The sequence below is a fragment of the Nomascus leucogenys genome, chromosome 22a, assembly GCF_006542625.1.
Source record: "Nomascus leucogenys isolate Asia chromosome 22a, Asia_NLE_v1, whole genome shotgun sequence".
In the NCBI taxonomy this organism is placed as follows: Eukaryota; Metazoa; Chordata; class Mammalia; order Primates; family Hylobatidae; genus Nomascus; species Nomascus leucogenys.
In genome coordinates this window covers 56,553,058-56,574,639 of record NC_044402.1, presented here as the reverse complement: position 1 = coordinate 56,574,639, position 21,582 = coordinate 56,553,058, and the positions used below count along the sequence as shown (strand labels likewise).

General features: G+C 56.1%; 2 protein-coding genes across 3 annotated transcripts in view; both read left to right on the top strand.

Moving 5' to 3' along the window:
• The first annotated feature begins 518 nt into the window (after positions 1-518).
• Positions 519-15,721, top strand: TULP1 (TUB like protein 1). Of its 2 annotated transcripts, XM_030802706.1 has the most exons (15): positions 519-595; positions 711-762; positions 1,124-1,214; positions 1,562-1,720; positions 2,359-2,508; positions 3,468-3,569; positions 3,646-3,762; positions 4,083-4,186; positions 7,045-7,050; positions 7,151-7,321; positions 7,458-7,570; positions 9,808-9,919; positions 9,999-10,097; positions 13,443-13,614; positions 15,135-15,721. In XM_030802706.1, the coding sequence occupies exons 1-15, from the start codon at positions 549-551 to the stop codon at positions 15,266-15,268; spliced, it is 1,629 nt and encodes a 542-aa protein (XP_030658566.1). In that variant the 5' UTR covers positions 519-548; the 3' UTR covers positions 15,269-15,721. The 2 variants fall into 2 exon arrangements, with proteins under 2 accessions (XP_030658566.1, XP_030658567.1); XM_030802707.1 differs by lacking the exon at positions 1,562-1,720.
• LOC115832281 (chromatin-remodeling ATPase INO80-like) overlaps positions 15,475-21,582 on the top strand; it is an 18,343-nt gene continuing 12,235 nt past the window's right edge. The window contains exons 1-2 of the mRNA XM_030802290.1: positions 15,475-15,567; positions 16,492-16,697. Of these exons, the coding sequence (XP_030658150.1) occupies positions 15,475-15,567; positions 16,492-16,697 (299 nt within the window). The remainder of the gene's footprint in view (positions 15,568-16,491; positions 16,698-21,582) is intronic.

The following is a 21,582-nucleotide window of genomic DNA, read 5'->3' as shown; positions in this document are numbered from 1 at the left end:
CTCCCAAAGTGCTGGGATTACAGGGGTGAGCCACCGCACCCGGCTAATTTTTGAATTTTTAGTAGAGACTGGGTTTCACTGTGCTGGCCAGGCTGGCCTCGAACTCATGACCTCAAATGATCCGCCTGTCTCAGCCTTCCAAAGTGCTGGGATTACAGGTGTAAACTACCGCACCTGGCTCTAGTTCTTATTTTTTGTGAGAAATAAAGATAAATACAAGATCCAGTCTAATGTTTTCTTCCACATCCCATTGACAAATGACTAATCCGCCCCTCTCACCCCAAGCTTCTGGGGGCTTCTGGGGGCAGGTGGAGCTGGTGGCCATCCTGCAGGCTGCTGGGGATCTGAGAAGAACTGGAGTTGAGATTCTTCCCCCAGTGGCCTGGGCCTAGCAGGGGAGGGTCGTGGGCTGTAGCACCTCCCACAGCGCGGCCAGGCCTCCACTCCTTGAGCAGGGGGAGGGGGAGTGAAGTTGAGCCGGGATTAGCAGGAGTCGGGAGGGAGGCTCCTATACCTGCAGAGAAAGGGGTGCGATAGGCAAAGGCACCATGCCTCTGCAGAATGAAACCCTCCGAGAGGTGTGGGCCTCTGACAGGTCTGGAAGGCCCCCATCTCGTGGTACCTGAACGCTGGGGGGCCTAGATGGAGGGGCTGGGTGGAATGGGGAGGGAAGGGAAAGGGAGACAGGCTGATCCCTTTGCTACCCTCAGTGGGCATGAAGAAGAAAGCCTGAGCCTGGAGGCCCCGCGGCGCCCCAAACAGGTATGCCACCCCGAAGGAAGCAGAAAGATGTCCCCACTGTGCGTAAACCCACGCAGGATAGGGGGTCTAGGGGTGGGACAGGTCCCCCTTAGCAGGGTCTGAGGATTGCATGTCTGGAGATTTGGGGGGAGAAAGGGCTGTTTGGGGGCTTGGGGTTCCCAGGGAAGGAATTGGGACTTTGGAGCATTGGATATGGCCACGATGCATGGAAGGGGTCATCCTGCCTCACTCCAAGAAGGGGGCTGCAGTTCCCCCGGATAATCTGCGGTTATTTCTGGCGGCTCAAGGGATTAGAGGGGGATGGGCAGGCCTCAGAGCCCCCCTTTCCTTCCTCGCCCTCCTCTTGACCCCCGTTCCGCAGCGACTCGCCTCGGCACAGAGGCTAAGGAAGAAGAGGACGGAGGCCCCCGAATCCCCCTGCCCCACGGGATCCAAGCCCCGGAAGCCCGGAGGTGGGCGGGGTGCAGGGCCCGGGTGGACCCCCAGGGTGTGGGCTGCGGAAGGGAGGGGCTTGAGGGCCGGCGCGGGTGTCGCCGAGCCCTGGAACGGAAGGGGGGGAGTGGGAGGGGGCGGGGAGTAATGAGTGGGGAGGGATTGGGGTTGGGGTTGGGGTTGGTGTAGAAGGGGGTGGGAAGCTGAATGGAAGTCGGGGAGAAGTGTTGAGAGTGGAAACAGCGCAGGGGAGATCCCTAGGGTGAGGAACCCGAGGGGGCGCGCCCAGGTTTGGGGGTAGCGGGTAGAGGCGCTGCCTCGCGGACCCGCGGATGGGACCCTGTCTGAACTCCGCATCTCGGCTCAGCTGGGCGGAGGGGGAGGCCGCGGGAGGAGCCTTCCCCAGACCCAGCCCAGGCCCGGGCGCCGCAGACGGTCTACGCCAGGTTCCTCAGGGACCCCGAGGCCAAGAAGCGCGACCCCCGGGAAACCTTTCTGGTAGCCCGTGCCCCAGACGCGGAGGACGGTGAGAGAGGGCCCCAGGGACGCGGGTGAGGGGGCGGTGGAGCTAAGGAGAGAAGGGGCTGGCTGGACGGGAACGCCCCAGAGAGGCAGAGAACAACTGTAGTCAAACAGCCCCCACTTTTCTGGCCTTGTCTTTGAGCCAGATATTGTGCTAAGCACCAACTATGAGAGGGTGCTTTGTTCCCCCCAACCACCATTGTACAGTTGGAGAAACTGAGTCATAGAGCCGTTAAGGGTTTTTGCCTTAAACAGCAGTTAGGAGCCAGAAGTAGTCCAGATGGGTCTGACTCAAGGTCAGAAACAGACAAGTTCAGGGAGAAGCACAGTGGATGCAGGGAGAAGGAGAAACAAGAGGGAAGGGGACCGTGTAAGGAGAGGAGGGTCTCAGGAAGAGAGAGGGAGGGCATTTCCCCAGGACGGGATTTCTACGACCCCAGCCACTCCCCTGACTTGCAGACCCTGAAGGCTGCCAGTCACCCTCATTCTTCTGGGAAGGTGCCAGGTCTCCGGTTCTTGTTTCAGAAGGGCAGGCTCCCTCCTGGTGCCCATGCACCACTTCCCAGCAGTCTGGAGGGACTGGGCTCCCCAGATAAGGAGGGCCTGGCTCAAACCCCCATTATGAAGAGTTTCTACCTACAGAGGAGGAGGAGGAAGAGGAGGACGAGGAGGACCAGGAAGAGGAGGCAGAGGAAAAGAAAGAGAAAATCCTTCTGCCTCCCAAGAAGCCTCTGAGAGAGAAGAGCTCCGCAGACCTGAAGGAGAGGAGGGCCAAGGCCCACGGCCCAAGGGGTGGGTGCTGAGTTTGCTGAGAGAGCTCACAGGGAAGCAGAACAGCCCTGTCCTTAGAGGGCTTGGCGTCTCACTGAGACACAGTGATTGAGGCCTCAAAATGAACCCAGTGCTGTGACCGGAGGGTTTTTCCTCTGATGATTTCTCCCCACGATGGTCCTTAAGGACATAGACCAATATATGCCCCCACCCCTGGCCCCACTGCCCCTGCCCCTTGAGCTCTGTGAGGCAGAGAAGGACAGAGAATTCTAGTTTTCTTTGTGATTTTTGTTTAGTGTTTGTTTTAACTCAATGGAAATTGTTATCATTTTTATAAAAGTATCAAACTGATTACAGTAAAAAGAAATCAATGAATCAATCCTGTGATGGCGTCCTGGCCTAGGCACCTTACCTGATAGGGACCAGCAGCCTGGCCTAGAGCTAGGACCTTGGGCCTCTGAGGCAGGGATAGCACACTCTGTAGTGGTGACCAGAGAAGGTTTCCCGGAGGACACAGGACAAAAGGCAGGATTCAGAGGCTTGGTTAGAAGGCCTGGTGTTCATTCATTCGGGAACTGCTTGTTAAGCTCCTGGTCTTTGTCCAGAGCTTTTTTAGCCTCAGGGAAAGAAAAACCAAGATGAGCAGAAGTCAACACAAAAATTAGCCAGGGGTGGTGGCGCACGCCTGTAATCCCAGCTACTTGGGCGGCTGAGGCACAAGAATCACTTGAACCCGGGAGGTGGAGGTTGCAGTGAGCCGAGATCCTGCCACTGCATTCCAGCCTGGGCAACAGCGAGACTGTCTCAAAAAAAAAAAAAAAAAAGAAAGAAAAGAAAAGAAAAAGAAAAAGAAGGCAGTCTGTGGGCCCCTGTCAAGCTTTCAGCCTCCCTGGGGACTACAGGGAGGACAAGAGGGTTGGAAGGCAGCCTTCAGCCCCAGTAGACACCTTATTTGCCTGACCCCCATCTTCCATTTCCAGGAGACCTGGGAAGCCCTGACCCCCCACCGAAACCTCTGCGTGTTAGGAATAAGGAAGCCCCAGCAGGGGAGGGGACCAAGATGAGAAAGACCAAGAAGAAAGGTGAGCCCAGCCCAGGGAGGAACAGGGGACTCTAGCTGCAGTGGGGGTTGTGACGCTTTCACATCCACACATGCAGGGTCTGGGGAGGCCGACAAGGACCCCTCAGGGAGCCCAGCCAGTGCAAGGAAGAGCCCAGCAGCCATGTTTCTGGTTGGGGAAGGCAGTCCTGACAAGAAAGCCCTGAAGAAGAAAGGTGGATGGCAAGGGCTTCCGGTGTGGTGACATCTTGAGGTGGTCCTGGGGGCGGGGAGCTGGAGGGTCCTTACATCACATGGGACAGTGCTAGGTAAGGAGTTTGCGGGGTCTAGAGTCAGACAACTTGCGGGGTCTAGAGTTGGACAATGTCTAGCTGTGTGGTCTCAGGCAGGTGTCTTAGCCTTTCTGGGCTCTAATAATAACATGGGGTTGACTCTCTTGTGGTTGTGGGGAGCATCCAAGTGAGACATGGGTGTTGGAAGCACTTTGCAAACCAGGGTGAGGAGTTCACAGCCTTGCTTCCCCCTCCATGCTCAGGCACTCCCAAAGGCGGGAGGAAGGAGGAAGAAGAGGAGGAAGAGGCAGCTACGGTGACAAAAAACAGCAATCAAAAGGGCAAAGCCAAAGGAAAAGGCAAAAAGGTTGGGGCCCAGAAGGGCAGGGGGCTGAGGTCCCTTCAGGGAGCAGAGGCAGGGGCCTGGACTTGGGAGCCTAGAGGGTGGGGGCTTGGAGCCACTTGAGGTTAGAACCTTGGCTCCCCCTCTTGTGACAGGATATAAGGACAAAGGAAACCAGGTTTGTGCAAACAGAAGAGGCGTTTGTGGGGTCACCAGGCTAGGACTGGCCATGCAAGGGCCTTATGTCATCTGGGCTCTCTGAGGCCTCCTCTCTGGAGCGTAACCATCAGACAGCCAGAGATGCCCCCATGCCCCCACCATGTTTTCTGTGCCGGGGAGGAGGAGCACACAGGCAGAGGCAGATGAGGACTGACTCCGGTTGTTAAAATGTTTCCACCCTACTGCCCTGAGCTCAGCAGGCGCTTTCACTCGCCTTACCCAGGAGCTCCCAACCTCCCAGCAACTAAACACTCCAGCAACGAAAGGGTTAACACTGCCCATCAGGGGCCTCCCGGTTTCTCCTCCAAGCTTACCAGTAGGCATCTCCATGGTGAACAGGTTGTTAAATATTTTGAATATTGCCCCTGCTCCCAAACAGGACTCAGACACCAACACACAAAAGCTGGAGTAAGCAGGAGAGGGAGGTCCAACTGAGAGAAAGTAACAAAAGTCTTCAAGGAACAGGTTTCCCCCAGTGGGGAGATCACCACGAGGACAGGGCCTGGATTTTAGCTTTGTAGGTTTATTAGTTTGTGCAGGAGTGGTCAGGTCTAGGGGGACTGATTCACATTAACCAAGATCACCAGATGTTGATATACAAACTGAAAGGCCAGTTTACTGTCTCCCAGCGGGGAATGTAACTGCAGAACAGCCTTCAGCACAGTAGGCTCTTGAAGCTCGCAGCTGCTCAAGTGTTTGAATAAGTTCTGGCTTTCTCCACATCGTGTTCCATATGTAGCCTTTTGTTTCCCAAGTTTCTTCTGGAACAGCCTAGAGTAGAGAACAGGTGATCACTTGTCCCTGAGCTGAGGGTTCACTGCTCTACATCGGCCTCCCTCAAACACACTGCAAACATGTGCGCAACAAAAAAGGCCATGGCCAGGCAAAGTGGCTCACACCTGTAATCCCAGCACTTTGGGAGGAGGAGGCAGATGGGTCACTTGAAGTCAGGAGTTCAATGGTGAAACCCCATCTCTACTAAAAATACAAAAATTATCAGGGCATGGTGATGCGCACCTATAGTCCCAGCTACTTAGGAGGATGAGGCAGGAGAATCACTTGAACCCAGGAGGTGGAGGTTGCAGCGAGCCAAGATCACGCCACTGCATTCCAGCCTGGGCAACAAGAGCGAGACTCCGTCTCAAAAAAATAAAAAATAAATTTTAAAAAACGGCCAACCACAGCATATCAGGGATTCTTCGTGGCTCCCAAATAGCATTGAACCCTCAAATGCACACACCCAGGCTGGCAGTCCATGCTTGCCCCTGTTGGAAAAGTTGGGCGTAGACTCTTGGCTCCCTTCCTGTGAGGGATAGAACATGAGGACAAAGGGCACCAGGTTTGTGAGAACAGAAGGGGCTGTTGTGGGGTCACCAGGCCACCCTAGGGCTTTATGTCACCAAATTGTTCTTAGGAGTTTCTCAATGAGCAAAGTGAGCTTACATATTCATTCATGTATTAACTATGCATTGCTATGTAACAAATCACCCCAAACTGAGTATCTTAAAACAACATTTACTTTCTTACTCAATTTCTGAAAGCCAGAAATCTAGGAGTGGCTTAGCAGAGTAGTTCCGGCTCAGGGTCTCAGAGGAAGTTGCAGTCAAAATGTCAGCTGGGGCTTCGGTCACTCTGAAGCCTTCACTGGAAATGAAGGATCCACTTCTAGAATAGTTCGCTGTGGTGGGTGTTAGCTGGAGATCTCAGTTCCTTCCTACAGGGACCTCTCCTGGAGGCTGCTTGAGTGTTCTTTTTTTTTTTTTGCTTGAGTGTTCTTATGGCATGGCAGCCAACTTCTCCCAAAGTCCAAGAGACAGAGAGCCATATAGAAGCCACAGTATCTTTTATGACCTAACCCATATATTCTACTGGTCACAGGGACCAGCCCTGGTTTGCAGTGGGAGGAGATTACACAAAGGCACAAATACCAGGAGACAAGGATCATTGGGTGCCATCTTATGATAATGAATATCATCTTGACTATGGTATTCATTATTTACTATATGCTAACAATAAGAGTGGCAGCTAACACTTCCACAGTGCTTAGAACACAGCAGTCCATTCTGTTAGCCCCACTTCACTGCCTGAGACAGTGTGCAAAGGAGGAAAGGTCTTTCTAAAGGCTCTGGACCTCATAGGAGACTTGACAGAACTCATGCCCCAGCCCCACCTCTTACTAGTTATGTGAACTTGGGCAAGTGACTTAACTTCTCTAAGCCTCAGCTTCTTCATCTATACAATGGGGATGACTACCGCAGTGGGATGATAAGAGGATGAAATGAGTAAATATTTCGAAAGTACTTGAAACTATAGCACTCTGATAGAATTTATGCAAGCGTTTGTTAAATACATAGGTAAGGTCTGTCCCGGGTATCCACCCCTACTATACCTACTTCTCAGATGAGAAAACTGAGTTACAGTGCGGTGAAACTTAACAGTTAAGACAGTTAGTAGTGAAACTAGGATTTGAACCTAGACAGTCTGGCTCCAGAGTGTGTGCTCCTATCCACAAGCTAAGCAGAATAAAAATAAATCACAGAGCTCCCCAGAGCCTCCTAACTTGGCCGTGCTGGGCTGCCAGGGAGCATGAGGGGTAGTGGCTTCCCAGCCTCCAGGGATGCGGCCCCTGCTCTAGCCAGCCTCTCTGTTCTCTCTGCACACAGAAAGCGGTGAGTTGTCCTGCCAGGCTGCCCGTGTCTCAGCACTGGGACCTGCTGGGGGCGGGGCAGCTGGTGCTCTGGGGCTGATGTACCCTCTGCCCCCACCCAGAAGGAGGAGAGGGCCCTGTCTCCCCCCGTGGAGGTGGACGAACCCCGGGAGTTTGTGCTCCGGCCTGCCCCCCAGGGCCGCACGGTGCGCTGCCGGCTGACCCGGGACAAGAAGGGCATGGATCGAGGCATGTATCCCTCCTACTTCCTGCACCTGGACACGGAGAAGAAGGTGGGTGGGGAGAGGCAGCAGAGGAGGGAGTGTGGCGGGGTCCGGGATGGGGGCCACGGGACAAATGGGCCTGCTTTCTCCCCGCAGCTCACCTCCATCCCTTCCCACCCTCTCACCTGTCTCCCCTTTTCCCCAGGTGTTCCTCTTGGCTGGCAGGAAACGAAAACGGAGCAAGACAGCCAATTATCTCATCTCCAGCGACCCTACCAATCTGTCCCGAGGAGGGGAGAATTTCATCGGGAAGCTGAGGTGGGGCTGGGCTTCCTGGGGCTGGGGGGGCTTGGGTCAGCAAAAGGCCATAGCCAGTCATCTCTGTCCTGCTGTGCCTGGCAGAGCACCCACCACATTGGGCACCCTGGAAACGTCCCCTAGCCTAGGGCCTCTCACTTTGATGTACATAGAACATTTGGGGAGCTTGTTAAAATGGTTGAGTGTGTGGGGTGGGCCCGGGAGTCTACATTTTTAATGAGCACCCAGGCGATACCCACACTGCTGCCAGCCCAGGGCCTCACTTGGAGCAGGGCATAAGTTCCACGAGGGCAGGCACTGTGCCTGCCTTGTTTAGGGCTGAATTCCTAGCACTGAACACATATTCGCTACTCAACAAGTATTTACTGATCAAGTGAATGAGCACTATCCTTTGCTGTCTTCCCATACATCTCATCTAATCCTCACCACAAATCTGAGAGCTGAAGGAAGGGGATGCCTGAGTCAGGCTTATTTTTTTTTTTTTTTTTTTTTTTTTTTTTTTGAGAGGAGTCTCGCTCTGTCGCCCAGGCTGGAGTGCAGTGGCGATCTCGGCTCACTGCAAGCTCGCCTCCCGGTTCACGCCATTCTCCTGCCTCAGCCTCTCAAGTAGCTGGACTACAGGCCCGCCACCGCCCGGCTAATTTTTTGTATTTTTAGTAGAGACAGGGTTTCACCGTGGTCTCGATCTCCTGACCTCGTGATGCGCCCCACCCGCCCGGCTAATTTTTTGTATTTTTAGTAGAGACAGGGTTTCACCGTGGTCTCGATCTCCTGACCTCGTGATCCGCCCGCCTCGCCTCCCAAGTGCTGGATTACAGCGTGCCACCGCCCGCCGAGCCTTATTTCTTATATGTATATATTTAGGCTGGGCACGGTGGCTCATGCCTGTAATCTCAGCATTTTGGGAGGCCGAGGTGGGTGGATCACCTGAAGTCAGGAGTCCAAGCTCAGCCTGGCCAACATGGTGAAACCCCGTCTCTACTAAAAATACAAAAATTAGCCAGGTGTGGTGGCATGCACCTGGAGTCCCAGCTACCTGGGAGGCTGAGGTGGGAGAATCTCTTGAACCCAAGAGGGGGAGGTTGCAGTGAGCTGGCATCATGCCACTGCACTTCCAGCCTGGGCGACAGACCAAGACCCTGTCTCAAAAATAAATGAATAAATAAATGTATGTATTTAACAAAACTTTTATAAGGCCTATTTATGTGTCAGATGTAATTCTAAGTCACTTCCAGGCCAGGCGCAGTGGCTCACACCTGTAATCCCAGCACTTTGGGAGGCCGAGGCGGGCGGATCACAAGGTCAGATCAAGACCGTCCTGGCTAACACAGTGAAACCCCGTCTCTACTAAAAATACAAAAAAAATTAGCCCAGCGTGGTGGCAGGCCCTGTAGTCCCAGCTACTCGGGAGGCTGAGGCAGAAGAATGGTGTGAACCCAGGAGGCGGAGCTTGCAGTGAGCAGAGATCACGCCACTGCACTCCAACCTGGGCGACAGAGTGAGACTCTGTCTCAGAAAAATAAAGAAAAAAAAGTCACTTCCAAAGGTTAACCCATTCAATCCTCTTATTGTCCAAATGAGGGAAATGCTGTTACTCAGCCCATTTTATAGATGGGGAAGTTGGGGCTCAGAGAGTTTAAATACCTTGCCTAAGATCTCACAGCTAGTAATAGTAAGAGATGGAGTTGGGATTTTAACATTGCCTAGTCTCCTTGTAGATTCAGCCCTTTGTTTTTGTTTTGGAGACCAGGTCTTACTCTGTCGCCCACGCTGGAGTGCAGTGATGTGATCATGGCCATGGCTCACTGCAGCCTCGACCTCCCAGGCTCAAGTGATCCTCCCACCTTAGCCTCCTGAGTAGCTGGGACTACAGGCACATGCCACCATGCCTAGATAATTTGGCGGGTGGGGGGCAGGGGACGGGTGTTTTTTGTAGAGACAGGGTTGCCTGTCATGTTGCCCAGGCTGGTTTCCAACTCCTGGACTCAAGCAATCCTCCCTCCTCTGACTCCCAACGTGCTAGGATTATAAGCTTGAGCCACCATACCCTGGGTTGGGCCAGCATTTAAAAGACCTCTGCATAGGGGGAAGCCTGGAGCAGGGGACATGAATTGCTCAGTCCTAAGACACCCCCACCCTTGTAGGAAGCTCTCTAAAGTACTTGGCTGTGTGGAAGGGGCCTGGGGCAGGGATGTAGTATCCCCTCAGCCCCACCCCAAGCTCTACCCTGCTTGCAGGTCCAACCTCCTGGGGAACCGCTTCACGGTCTTTGACAACGGGCAGAACCCACAGCGTGGGTACAGCACTAATGTGGCAAGCCTTCGGCAGGAGCTGGCAGCTGTGATCTATGTGAGGACTCCACCTGTCCCCCATGCCAGGCTGCTCCCCTTACAGGGGCTGGCCTCACAGTCATCTGTTTCCTTCCCAGGAAACCAACGTGCTGGGCTTCCGTGGCCCCCGGCGCATGACCGTCATCATTCCTGGCATGAGTGCGGAGAACGAGAGGGTCCCCATCCGGCCCCGAAATGTGAGCCCCGCACCTCCCTGGCCCCTGGCTCCCTATGTGAGAAACGGGAGTCAGCTTAGGAAATAGCCAACTCCCTGAGCACGTTCATCACCCTCCAACACAAATTCATTCTGGCCACCTAGGGAATGGACTTGGGCTTTTTGTAATTGAATTCACGGAAAAACCATAATAGGCTTTTTGGTTGTTTTCAGAGCTTACATCAAATTCATATATTACGTCCATTCATATCTTCATTGACCACACATATTGAGTGCCAAGTATTATCCTAGGCACCTGGAAGACACCAGTGGACAAAACAAAGATCTGCCCCCTTGGGCCGGGCGCGGTGGCTCATGCCTGTAATCCTAGCACTTTGGGAGGCCGAGATGGGCGGATCAGGAGGTCAGGAGATCGAGACCATCCTGGCTAATATGGTGAAACCCCGTCTCTACTAAAAATACAAAAAAATTAGCCAGGCGTGGTGGCAAGCGCCTATAGTCCCAGCTACTCGGGAGGCTGAAGCAGGAGAATGGCGTGAACCTGGGAGACAGAGCTTGCAATAAGCCGAGATGGCGCCACTGCACTCCAGCCTGGGCGACAGAGCGAGACTCCGTCTCAAAAAAAAAAAAAAAAAAAAAGATCTGCCCCCCTGAAGCTGGCATTCTAGTGGGAGGAGAGTGACAGTATACAATAATCGTGATGAATAAGTAAATTATGGAGCATACTGGAAGGTGGTAAGTGCTGTGGTGAAAAACGTCAGACCAGGTGCAGTGGCTCACACCTGTAACCCCAGCACTTTGGGAGGCCAAGGTGGGCGGATCACTTGAGGTCAGGAGTTCGAGACCAGCCTGGCCAACATGGCTAAACGCCGTCTCTACTAAAAATACAAAAATTAGCTGGGCGTGGCAGTGGGCACCTGTAATCTCACCTGTTTACTCAGGAGGCTGACGCAGGGAGTATTGCTTGAACCCGGGAAGCAGAGGTTGCAGTGAGGCAAGATCGCACCACTGCACTCCAGCCTGGGCAACAGAGCGAGACTCTGTCTCAAAAATAAAAAAAAAGTTGCTGGCCATGGTGGCTCACACTTGTGACCCCAGAATTTTGGGACGCCAAGCCAGGCAGATCACGAGGTCAGGAGTTTGAGACCAGCCTGGCCAACATGGTAAAATCCCATCTCTACTAAAAATACAAAAATTAACTGGGCACGGTGACAGGCGCCTGTAATCGCAGCTACTCAGGAGGCTGAGGCAGGAGAATCACTTGAACCCCGGAGGCGGAGGTTGCAGTGAGCCAAGATCATGCCACTGCACTCCAGCCTGGGTGACAGAGCTAGACTCCATCTCAAAATAAATAAATAAAAAATAAAAAATAAATTTAAAAAGAAAAAAGTCAAACGGGGAAGGGAGATGACAAGTGTGTAAGTCTCAATATTAAATATGGTTGTCAAAGCAGACCTCAATGAGGTGAGGGAGTGAGCCTACAGATATCTGGGGGAAGAGAACCTGGGCAGTGGGAAGAGCCAGTGCAAAGGTCCTGTGGCAGGAGAGGGCCTGATGGGCTGGAGGAACCACCAGGTGACCAGTGTGGCTGGAGGGAGAGGAGGTCAGAGAAGTGAGGGGTAGACAGGGCCTGTAAAACTGATTTTTGCTCTGAGAGAAATGGGAAGCCACAGCAGGGTTTTGAGCAAAGGAGTGACATGACTTGTTTTTGTTTTTGTTTTGAGACGGAGTCTCGCTCTGTAACCCAGGCTGGAGTGCAATGGCGTGATCGCAGCTCACTGCAACCTCTACTTCCCAGGTTCAAGAGATCCTCTTGCCTCAGCCTCCCGAGTAGCTGGGATTACAGGTGCATACCACCACGTCCAGCTAATTTTTGTATTTTCAGTAGAGACAGGGTTTCGCCATGATGGCCAGGCTGGTCTTGAACTCCTGACCTCAAGTGACCCACCTGCCTCAGCCTCCCAACGTGCAAGGATTACAGGCCTGAGCCACTGTGCCCAGCCTTTTTTTTTGAGACCGAGTCTCACTCTGGGTCTCACTCCAGCCCAGGCTAGAGTACAGTGGTATGATCACGGCTTACTGCAGTCTCGACCTCCTGGCTTCAAACAGTGCTGCTTCCTGCCTCAGCCTCTCATGTAGCTGAGACCCTAGGCACATGCCACCATACCTGGCTAGTTTTTTGTATAGCCAGGGTCTCACTTTGTTGCCCAGGCTGCTCTTAAATTCCTGAAGTGATCCTCTCGTCTTGGCCTCTCAAAGTGTTGGGATTATATGCGTGAGCCACTGTGCTTGGCATGACTTGTATTTTAAAAAGCAAAGGTTGTTTTGCGTGTGTGTGTGTGTGAGTTTAAGATGGAGAGATGTTCTGGAGAGATGTGTCAGTCCCGTGCTCTGCGCTTTAGCACTGCAGGTCCAGTGAGTCCAGGATTTAAGAGACTCTGGGTGACTCGCATGCCCCATCCTCACAGGAGACTGATGTCATTTTACTCATTTACAATGAAAGATAATACCCCATCAGCTGATCACACATCCTTCCCTGCTGGAAAGTCACGGCCCAGGCTGCTCTGCAGGGCACCAGTCATGGGAGGCTCAGTCTTGAGGGTTCACTCAGCCTGTGGGCCCCACAGTTGCCCCTCCCATGCCTGGAATAAACACACAAATCCCCCAGAGGCAGCATCTCCTGCCCTTGTTTGGGCCCAGTAAGAAATGCCTGGTGCTGTTTTGGGTCTCTCTTCTGCCAATCACAGTGCAGTGGGAGGCATGGTAAGAGCAAGGTGTCATGGAAGCTCAGAGCTGAGACATCTCAATCAGATGGGGGGTCAGGAAGGCTTCTTGGAGGTGATCTTGAGTGGACTCACTCTAATCCATGAATGTGAGCAGGCAACAAGGAAACTCAGGAAAGAAAGATCTTAAGGGCACATTATACAGACCCTGCTCCTTCCTTTCAGAAACTCTCCTCCAAGTACACTTTCTCTTAACTGCAATTTACCTATCCATTTCCCCAGCTCAACTGTGTGCCCTTTGCAGGTCCAAGATTGGCTCATCCTGTCATTAGGTACTGGCGTGTGTCTGTCTCCTGAGACCGCCTGGGTACCAATGGCATGGAGTGCCTATGTGCCAGATGCCCCTTGCCATTTTCCAGCCCTCCGCTTTGACATCCCAGAGACAAAGCCCCATTCTCACAGATGTGAACCCTGTCCACAAGGATGCCACAGATGCCAAGCCTATTCTCAGATACCCTAATGGATGAAGATGTCCAGGCCGCACCCCTGCGCACACATGCCCAGGCCCCTTCTCCGGTCAGTCCTGAGCCATCTCAGCCACCTCTAACTGTCCTCTCCCTGTCTACTCCCCTGGGGCACCCCAGGCTAGTGACGGCCTGCTGGTGCGCTGGCAGAACAAGACGCTGGAGAGCCTCATTGAACTGCACAACAAGCCACCTGTCTGGAACGATGACAGCGGCTCCTACACCCTCAACTTCCAAGGCCGGGTCACCCAGGCCTCAGTCAAGAACTTCCAGATTGTCCACGCTGATGACCGTGAGTACCTGAGGGCCCAGGTCTGGCTCTTCTCCACCACCCCCAGGACGCCGACCCTCATTCAAGCTCCCCTCACCCCCTCACACTCACACACCAGCCTTTATCCCGAGAGCTGGGACATCCCACAAGGTCACTCTCTCCTCCATAGGCACTGACACTGTGCTCTCAGGAGCCTCAGATATTCTAAGCAGGTGTCTTGGGGCTCATCACCCCAGGTTCCCATTCCAGCACTGGCCAGAGCAGTGGGTTAGATACCGGGACATTCTGGATGAGATTGTGTTGAAGGGAGGGTTGAGCTCCTAGAGTCTGAAAACCACTGACAGCCCAACTCCTCTTTGTTCAAAGAGGGTGCTGAGGCTCAGAGAGGGCAGCCCTTTGCCCAGAGTCTCTCAGCAACTTCAGGAAGTTACACTGGCCCTCGAAATTTATTTCACAAAACTTACACAGTGCTTACCATGTGCCAGGCACTGTTCTCAGGATTTTACAGATACTGAATCATTAAATCCCTTCAACATCCCTGTGAGGAGTGCCATTATTATCCCTATTTGGCAGGAAACTAAGGCACAGAGAGGTTAAGCAACTTGCCCATGGTCATATCACTAGCAGGAGGTAGAGCTGACAGTCTGGATCTCCAGTGGCCATGCTCTTAACCTCTTCAAGATGGTTGCCTTTTAGGGGCAGGGAATATTAAGCATTTTTGAGTGCCTATTCTGTGTCTTCTCTCAAGTGAAATCGAAGGACTACCCTGGAAGAGTCAGGGAAACAATGTGTCCCTGTTACAAGCCTTGGTTGGAAAGGCTTCCTTCCCACTAGGGTGAGGAAGTTTGGGGATGGAAGGGTATCTCCCACAGGTCTCTGGGTTCACAGGATTGGACCAACATTGAGCGAGCCCCAACTCCATCCTAGGGATGTGCCCCCAGTGCCACCTGTCCTGTGGCTGTGGGACTGCTCTCCAGATCACGTTTCTGGTGGAGCCTGGTCCACCTGAGTTTGGGGGTATTTTTAGCAACTTCCTGTCCCTATGGATGCTGGGGGAGGTGCTGAGGTTGGGGCTGGGAACCTGGATCATTGAAGGGAGAGGTGCCCAGTGAGGCTGAGGAAGGGGACCAGGGGCTAGTTAAGGGGTGGAGCTGGGGTCTAAGGTGGGACTTCGTGGCTGGGCATAGGAGGAAAGAATGTGGCCAGAAACAACAGAGAATTTGGGAAGGAAGAATTCTGGGCTTGGATAAATTTGACAGGGTCCTATAGTTAATCAGGTGCGGGCTCTAGGCATGGCCTGTGGCAGCAGCAGACGAGGCAAGGTCCCTGCCCCCAGGAGATTATAGTGTAACTGCAAAGCCACGTGGTGCTGGTGTGGAGTGAGATAGGAAGAAGGGATGGGTGTTGAGTAACTGAGATGGTGGCTGAGGGTTGGAGCCCCAAGGCAAGGGAGAGACTGCCCCCAAGGTTGAGGGCACTGTCTGCCAGGATGGGGGTTCAAGAAGGTCTCGGGCCGCCCCCACCCCGTCTTGTGTCCATAGCCGACTATATCGTGCTGCAGTTTGGCCGCGTGGCGGAGGACGCCTTCACCCTAGACTACCGGTACCCGCTGTGCGCCCTGCAGGCCTTCGCCATCGCCCTCTCCAGTTTCGACGGGAAGCTGGCCTGCGAGTGACCCCAGCAGCCCCTCAGCGCCCCCAGAGCCCGTCAGCGTGGGGGAAAGGATTCAGTGGAGGCTGGCAGGGTCCCTCCAGCAAAGCCCCCGCGGAAAACTGCTCCTGTGTCGGGGCTGACCCCTCACTGCCTCTCGGTGACCTCCGTCCGCTCCCCAGCCTGGCACAGACCGAGGCAGGAGGATCCCGGACGGCGGGTAGGACGGAGATGAAGAACATCTGGAGTTGGAGCCGCACATCTGGTCTTGGAGCTCGCCTGCGCCGCTGTGCCCCCCTCTTCCCCGCGCCCCAGTCACTTCCTGTCCGGGAGCAGTAGTCAGTGTTGTTTTAACCTCCCCTCTCCCCGGGACTGCGCTAGGGCTCCGAGGAGCTGGGGCGGGCTAGGAGGAGAGGGTAGGTGATGGGGGACGAGGGCCAGGCACCCACATCCCCAATAAAGCCGCGTCCTTGGCCAAGCGGAGCGGTGGTTCCTCAGCGCGTGCGGAGAATGAGGCGGCAGGAGGCGTCCGAGGCGCGGGCTGGAAGCCTCAACCCCCGCCCCACTCCCGCCCAGGCCCCGGGCGCTCCCGCGTCCCCTCCCCGCGCCCGTCGCGGGTCCTACCGAAACTCGGCGGCCGCGCGGCGTCAAGACGCCCCCCGCGGGGGCCCGGGGAGCCGGGGCGAAAGGGAGGGTCCCGGAGGTCGGGGAAGAGGGAGAAAGGGAGAAGAAATTCGAGAAACTAGCCACGCGGGGAGAACCAGACAAACCGGGTCCCGGCAGGGCGGGCGCAGCCGCCAGGGCGGAGCCGGGTCTGGGGCCCCGGGAGTGGGGGGCAGGCCCGCGAGCTGGAGGGTACGCTCCGCCTCGGCGGCTCGAGACTAGGGTAGAGGGGCCGGGAGCCCCGGGGCCCGTGAGCTCCGGCTCTGCCGGGCTCCTCGTGACGCGGCACCCACGGCCCCCGGCACCGACGGGAGCCCTGCCCCCGAGGCGGGGGCTCCGCCCTCGGCCCCGCCCCAGGCCGGAGCCCCAAATTCCGGCGGGTGCCCGGGAGCTGGGCGAGGCCCGGCGCGCAGGGGGAGGAAGGCAGCTCCGCAGGGGCGGGCGAGGAGCGGGGTGCCCAGGCGCGCGCCAGCCAGGGTGGCCGGGTCGCGAGGCCGCGGAGTAGGCGGCCCGAGCGCTGCTGGACGGCCCCGCCCCTCCTGACCAGCACCGCCCCCTGCGCGCCCCGCCCCCTCCTTCCCGCAGCCCCCACCCCCGCCCCGGCTCCTCAACACAAACTTTCCGTCCCGCTCGCTCCCTCCTCCGCGCTCGGCGCCTCCCGCTCCAGCCCGGCTCATTCCGCACATTCCGGCCAGCCCCCTCCCCACGACCCCCCTTCCCCGGCCCCCCTCGCGGCTCCCTCGGGCCCGGCGGAGCGGCCCGGCCGGAGCGCCCCCGCGAGCTCGGACCAGGTAAGCCGGGCGGACCCTGGGAGGAGGCCCCGCTCGGGAGAGGTGGTTTGGTTGGTCGGCTGGGCTGGCTGGGGGGGGCGACACTCGAAGGGGACTGGGTCCCCGAGCTATTGTCCAGCCGGAGCTGGAGCCCCGGATCGGGGTGCCGGGAAGTTTAGAGGGAAGGGGAAAAATCTCTCCGGGAAGCCCCGCCCCCCGCCCTCCCCACCCCCCGGCGACGGGGACGAGTTGGTCTGGGAAGGTGGGGAAGCCGGGGAGACCGTGTCCCCCGTGCCGTCGCCTGTCCCGCCGTCCGTGCTTCGGGGGTCGGGGCGGGGATCCGGGGGCCGCACAGTGTGGAGGGCCTGCCTGCCACCCTGGAGCTCATATCCGGGGCGCCCAGTCCCGGGCCCCGCCGCCCTTTGGACTCCCGGCCCGCGCGCTCCCGGAGCCTGCCCGGCCTCAGCTCCACGCAGGCCTCGGGCCCGGCCTCCCCGCGCCCAGGCCGGTGTCTGCGCGCGGTGCCGCGGCTGCGCTGGGTCGTGGAGGGTGTCTGGGACCAAAGCCGCGCGCCCCGGCCGTGTGTCCCCTGAGAGGCAGGGAGGGGCTCACGTTGCCTTCATTTCTGCCGCCTGCGTCGGGGTGCTGATTCAGAGTTCCAGCCCTGAGCGCTGTGAGCTTGGCTCGGAGGGGTCTGGATTTGGGGCCTTTTCTTCCCCACACTTTCTCAGGGCCCTTGTTTAGACTTGAGAAGGTTTGAGGGTGGCTGGTCCCCCGCTTCCTACCCCGGTCCCCACCATTGTCTGTCATGCCTTTTATTCCTGCCAGGGGAGGGAGGGCTGGGGGCGCTGGTCTGGATCTGTTTTCCAGCCCAGCTGGGCCCTGAGGCAGTGTCATTGAGACCCCACTCTGTCAACTTTCCTGGTGAGGGGCCCTGATCCAGGGCTGAGAGATTCTTTCAGTGCGAGGGGGAAGGAGGCCTTGGGACGAGCTTCTCAGGGGCTGTCTTCTTCTGTGTCTTCCCCCTTTCCAGGTAGGGGCAGAACCAGGTCAAGCCTGGACTTGTTGTCCGGAAGAACAGGGCATAGGGGTAGGGGCTGGACACAGCTCAGAGGGGCTGGTGCCCATAGCGGCTCTGTGTATCCAGTCTCTTGTGGCCTGGTTCTCTGTACACATGTTCCACCCCAGTGCTGGGGCCACCTGGGGCAAGGAGGGGAGGCTCTCCTCAAAAGTTGGAGATTTGGGGGGAATTATGTTCTCTCCCTTCTAGACTCCTGTAGCCCCCCTCCCGCCAAGACCCCTCTCCTAGGGGCACTCCCTAAAGGATGTGGTTCTGTGGTCTTCTGGGTCCCTGCTCACCCAGTGGGCAAAGAGTGCACAGATCTTCCAGGACAAGGCTGTCCGGTAAGGGTAACTTCAGGGGCCCTGGATGCCCCCTCCTCAGGGAGAGGGTAGGAGCCAGTATGAGTCCCAAGCTCTTGGGCCTTCCCCTACCCCGCTAGGGAGGGAACCGTCTTTAATGCTAATGATCGCATCTGGGCTGGGGAATGGCTTATTAGAATGGTCAGTGGTTGCCAGGACAGAGCAGCACATTAAGTGTACAGGAGCATCACATGGGTCCTGAGCCCTGCTCCCATCCTCACCCTAAGGTTTGTAGACCCTGGCACTTTCTGCCAACTGAAGGAATGTTAAAACCGGGAGGATTTGATATTCTCAACAATATTGAAGGAGGAGATATCTCAACAGAGGTGGTCAAGAAATAGGGATCTGGTCCCCTCTGGACCTTTAACCAGTTGTGCCATCTTGGCAGGCCCCTTTGGTCCTCAGTTTCCCTGCTTGGAATGAATGGCTTCTCCAGCCCCTTTTCTCTGAGCTCCTCCCAGAGTCTGTCTCCCAGTTTGCCTTCCTTCTCCCATGATGGAACCTGAACTTGGTGGGGTCTGGAGAGGTGGGTAGGTGATCCAGTGGCCCAAGGAAGAAGGCAAGGACAAACCAAGGGGTGACTGAGGAGTAGCTCAGCCAGATGAACAGGGCTGAAAAGGTGGCGGGGAGCAGGTGTCAAGGGACAGGGGGGCTTGGTGGATTGGGGGATCTTGCCTCTGAAGTGGTCGTGGGTTCTGTTAGGGCTGGATGGACAAAGGGTGTTCAGAGGCCACTTGGGTGGCTCTACCCTCTGCCCCACTCCCAAACACCTGTGGGGGTCCCAGGGCTCAGTGTGGAAATCGCAGATCCTGCCCTCCTCCACCTCCCCGCTCAGGATGGGGAGAGGAACCCAGGGGTCTAAACACTGCAGCTTTCTGTGAAGGGGCTAGGAGGTCGCAGCCTCTTCTTCCCACATGGGGGCTGCAGAAGCTGTGGGGTCCCAGGGGTGGCCCTGAGGATCTGCCTCTGGGTAAAGCTGGGGAGGTCAGCAGGTCACACTCTGCACTGTCCCTGTGGCCTTGCCCTGCCTTCCCTCCCCTCCCCTCTTGGTGTTGTGCCAGCCCTGGGCTGTCTGCAGAAGGGGCCACTTCCCTCCAGGGAGAACCCTGCCAGGGAGAGGGCTCTGCCTGTCTTCCCCGACCCACAGGAGGTTGAGGTTAGGGCCAGAGAGGTTCATCCCCCCCAACATCCCTAAAGCCCTTGGGGTTTCCTAGAGTGCCGATTGTTTCCTGTGCTCCCTGCCAGGCCTGAAAGGGCAGGAAGTGTTAGAGGGAAATGAAAATGCAACTGTGTGTGACGCTGGATGTGTGTGAGAGAAGCCATGAGTGAGACATTCTATGTGGGTGAGACTCGTCTTCTGTGGGACTGGATGTGTGTGGAAGAGAACCCTGGTCAGAGCAACTTGTGCAGGGCTGGGTATATGCAGGAGAGAAACTGTGGCTTTGTGACATTCGTGTGTGTGACAGATATACATGTCCATAAGAGATACTGGGTGACTCTTCATGTGTCCAGGTGTGCTGCTGCCTCTGTACCTGAGAACCTGCATGGGGGATGTTCTTCTGTGTGTGTCAGGGCATCACCCAGGACGTGCTGATGAAGGAAGCCGGCTGCCTAACCATCTGTGTGTGCCTGGAGATGACACTGGGTGTGGCTCTGATGCTCAAGTGACCTGCGTGTGAAGGACACCGCGCTCGCATGATGCTGTGTGTATGTGAGCGCACGGGCGCGTGTGCGTGAGAAGCCAGATGAGTGGCGATCTGTGTGATGTGTTACGCTGTGGTGTGACCACTTGTGACCTGCATGTTGTGACGCAGCATGTGAGATGGCCTCAGGTTTGTCTGTGTGTGACTTACATGTGACACTACGTGCGAGTAAAACAACATGACCAACTCTGTGTCAGTATGATGTGTGTACCAGCAAGGTGGGCCCCATCCGACATGTGCCAAGCATGAATATGGTATGTGATGTGTGGGTGACACTGAGCACCAGAAAGCGACACCGTATGTGAGAGAAACTGTGGGGCATGACTGATGCTGGTGCTGTGGGTGGGTGGTCACCATCTGAGTGTGTTTGGGACTCTCGGGTAGTATGGGTGACACCCCCAGGGCTGTGCCAGGCAGGGCGTGTAGGAGGCTCTGTGGGATGCGTTTGGGGGCCTGTGGTCCCTGACACGTGTGGCATCTATGTGGAAGACAACGAGAAAGACACTGATAAAAACAGAAAGAAGGAATGTAATTAATGCCACTCAATTGTACACTTAAAAATGGCTAAAATGGTAAACTTGATGTTATGTGTATTTTATCACAGTAAAGATTTTTTTAAAAACCCAGCAGGAGAGAGATGCGGGTAACAGTGAATGAGCAGGACAGTGGCTGTGACGCAACTGTGTATGCGAGCGAGAGGAAGGGCGCAGAGGAAGCCTATTTGTTCTTAGATGACACCGTGACTCTCATGGGGGCACTGACTGAGTGGCTGGTGGGAGCCCAGTAGGCGACCCAGAGTACCAGGAGTCTGGCATGGTAACTGAGAACTGAGAAACCCAGTGACCCCCCATAGCCTGTCTCCCACTGGATACCTGAGATTCCCGCCCTGGGACCAGGACAAGATGAGGAGTTAAGTCAGTCCCAGGGAGGGGGTGAAGGGAGGTCTGGGAACTGCGCCCTTGTCTCTGCAGGGAACTTGAGGGCTGAGTCTCCACCCTCCTACCCCCTATACTGCTTCAGGGAGAGGCAGCGTGACAATGGATGAGCTTTGCAGAAGGAGGCCTGGGGGGACTATCCCAACCCCCTCTGCTCCCTGAGAAAGCCCCTTTCCCAAGTAGTGTGGGGAGGAGGGGCAGAGAGTCTCCAGTCCCAGATTGGAAGCACATTAATAAGCGGGGTGGGGGGTGGGGAGAGAGTGGAGGGGCCCCCACCTCCCTCCTAGTGGGCTCTGCAAATTGCTTCCTCCTGTAAAAATTGAGACCCTGTTCCAGGAAGGAGGGAATCCCTCCCCAGCCTGGCAGGGTGTGGCTGCTTGGCAGGGTCCCTCCAGGGTCCTTGGGCTGGAGGTGGGGGAGACAGATACATCCCTACTTGCTCTGCTGCCCCAGAGCATGGCTACTTCTAGGGTGGGAGCTTCTGGCAGCTGGAGAACAGCTGGCCCGCTGTGGGGCGGGTAGGGGAGGAGAGAGGAAAAGGCAGAGGGGGTGGGAGGCTCCCTTAGCCCTCCTCAGCTGCCGTCCCCATCCTCAACCCCCCGGCTGGTCAACCCAGCTCAGGTTTGAGGGCAGAGATTTGGGAGGAAACGGCTGATTTCACTGATCTTCCCACATTTTGAGTGATGTTCTCACTCCAAGTGAGAATGCTTTGGGGGCTGGGGTCCCTGCAGGGGTGGACTGCTGGCTGCTAGACCCTGGAAGGTCACAGCTCAGCTCATCCTTCCAGCAGGGCTGGTGCAGGGGAAGGGGTAAGACAGGAGGTGCTCACCCACCCAGACTGGCTTT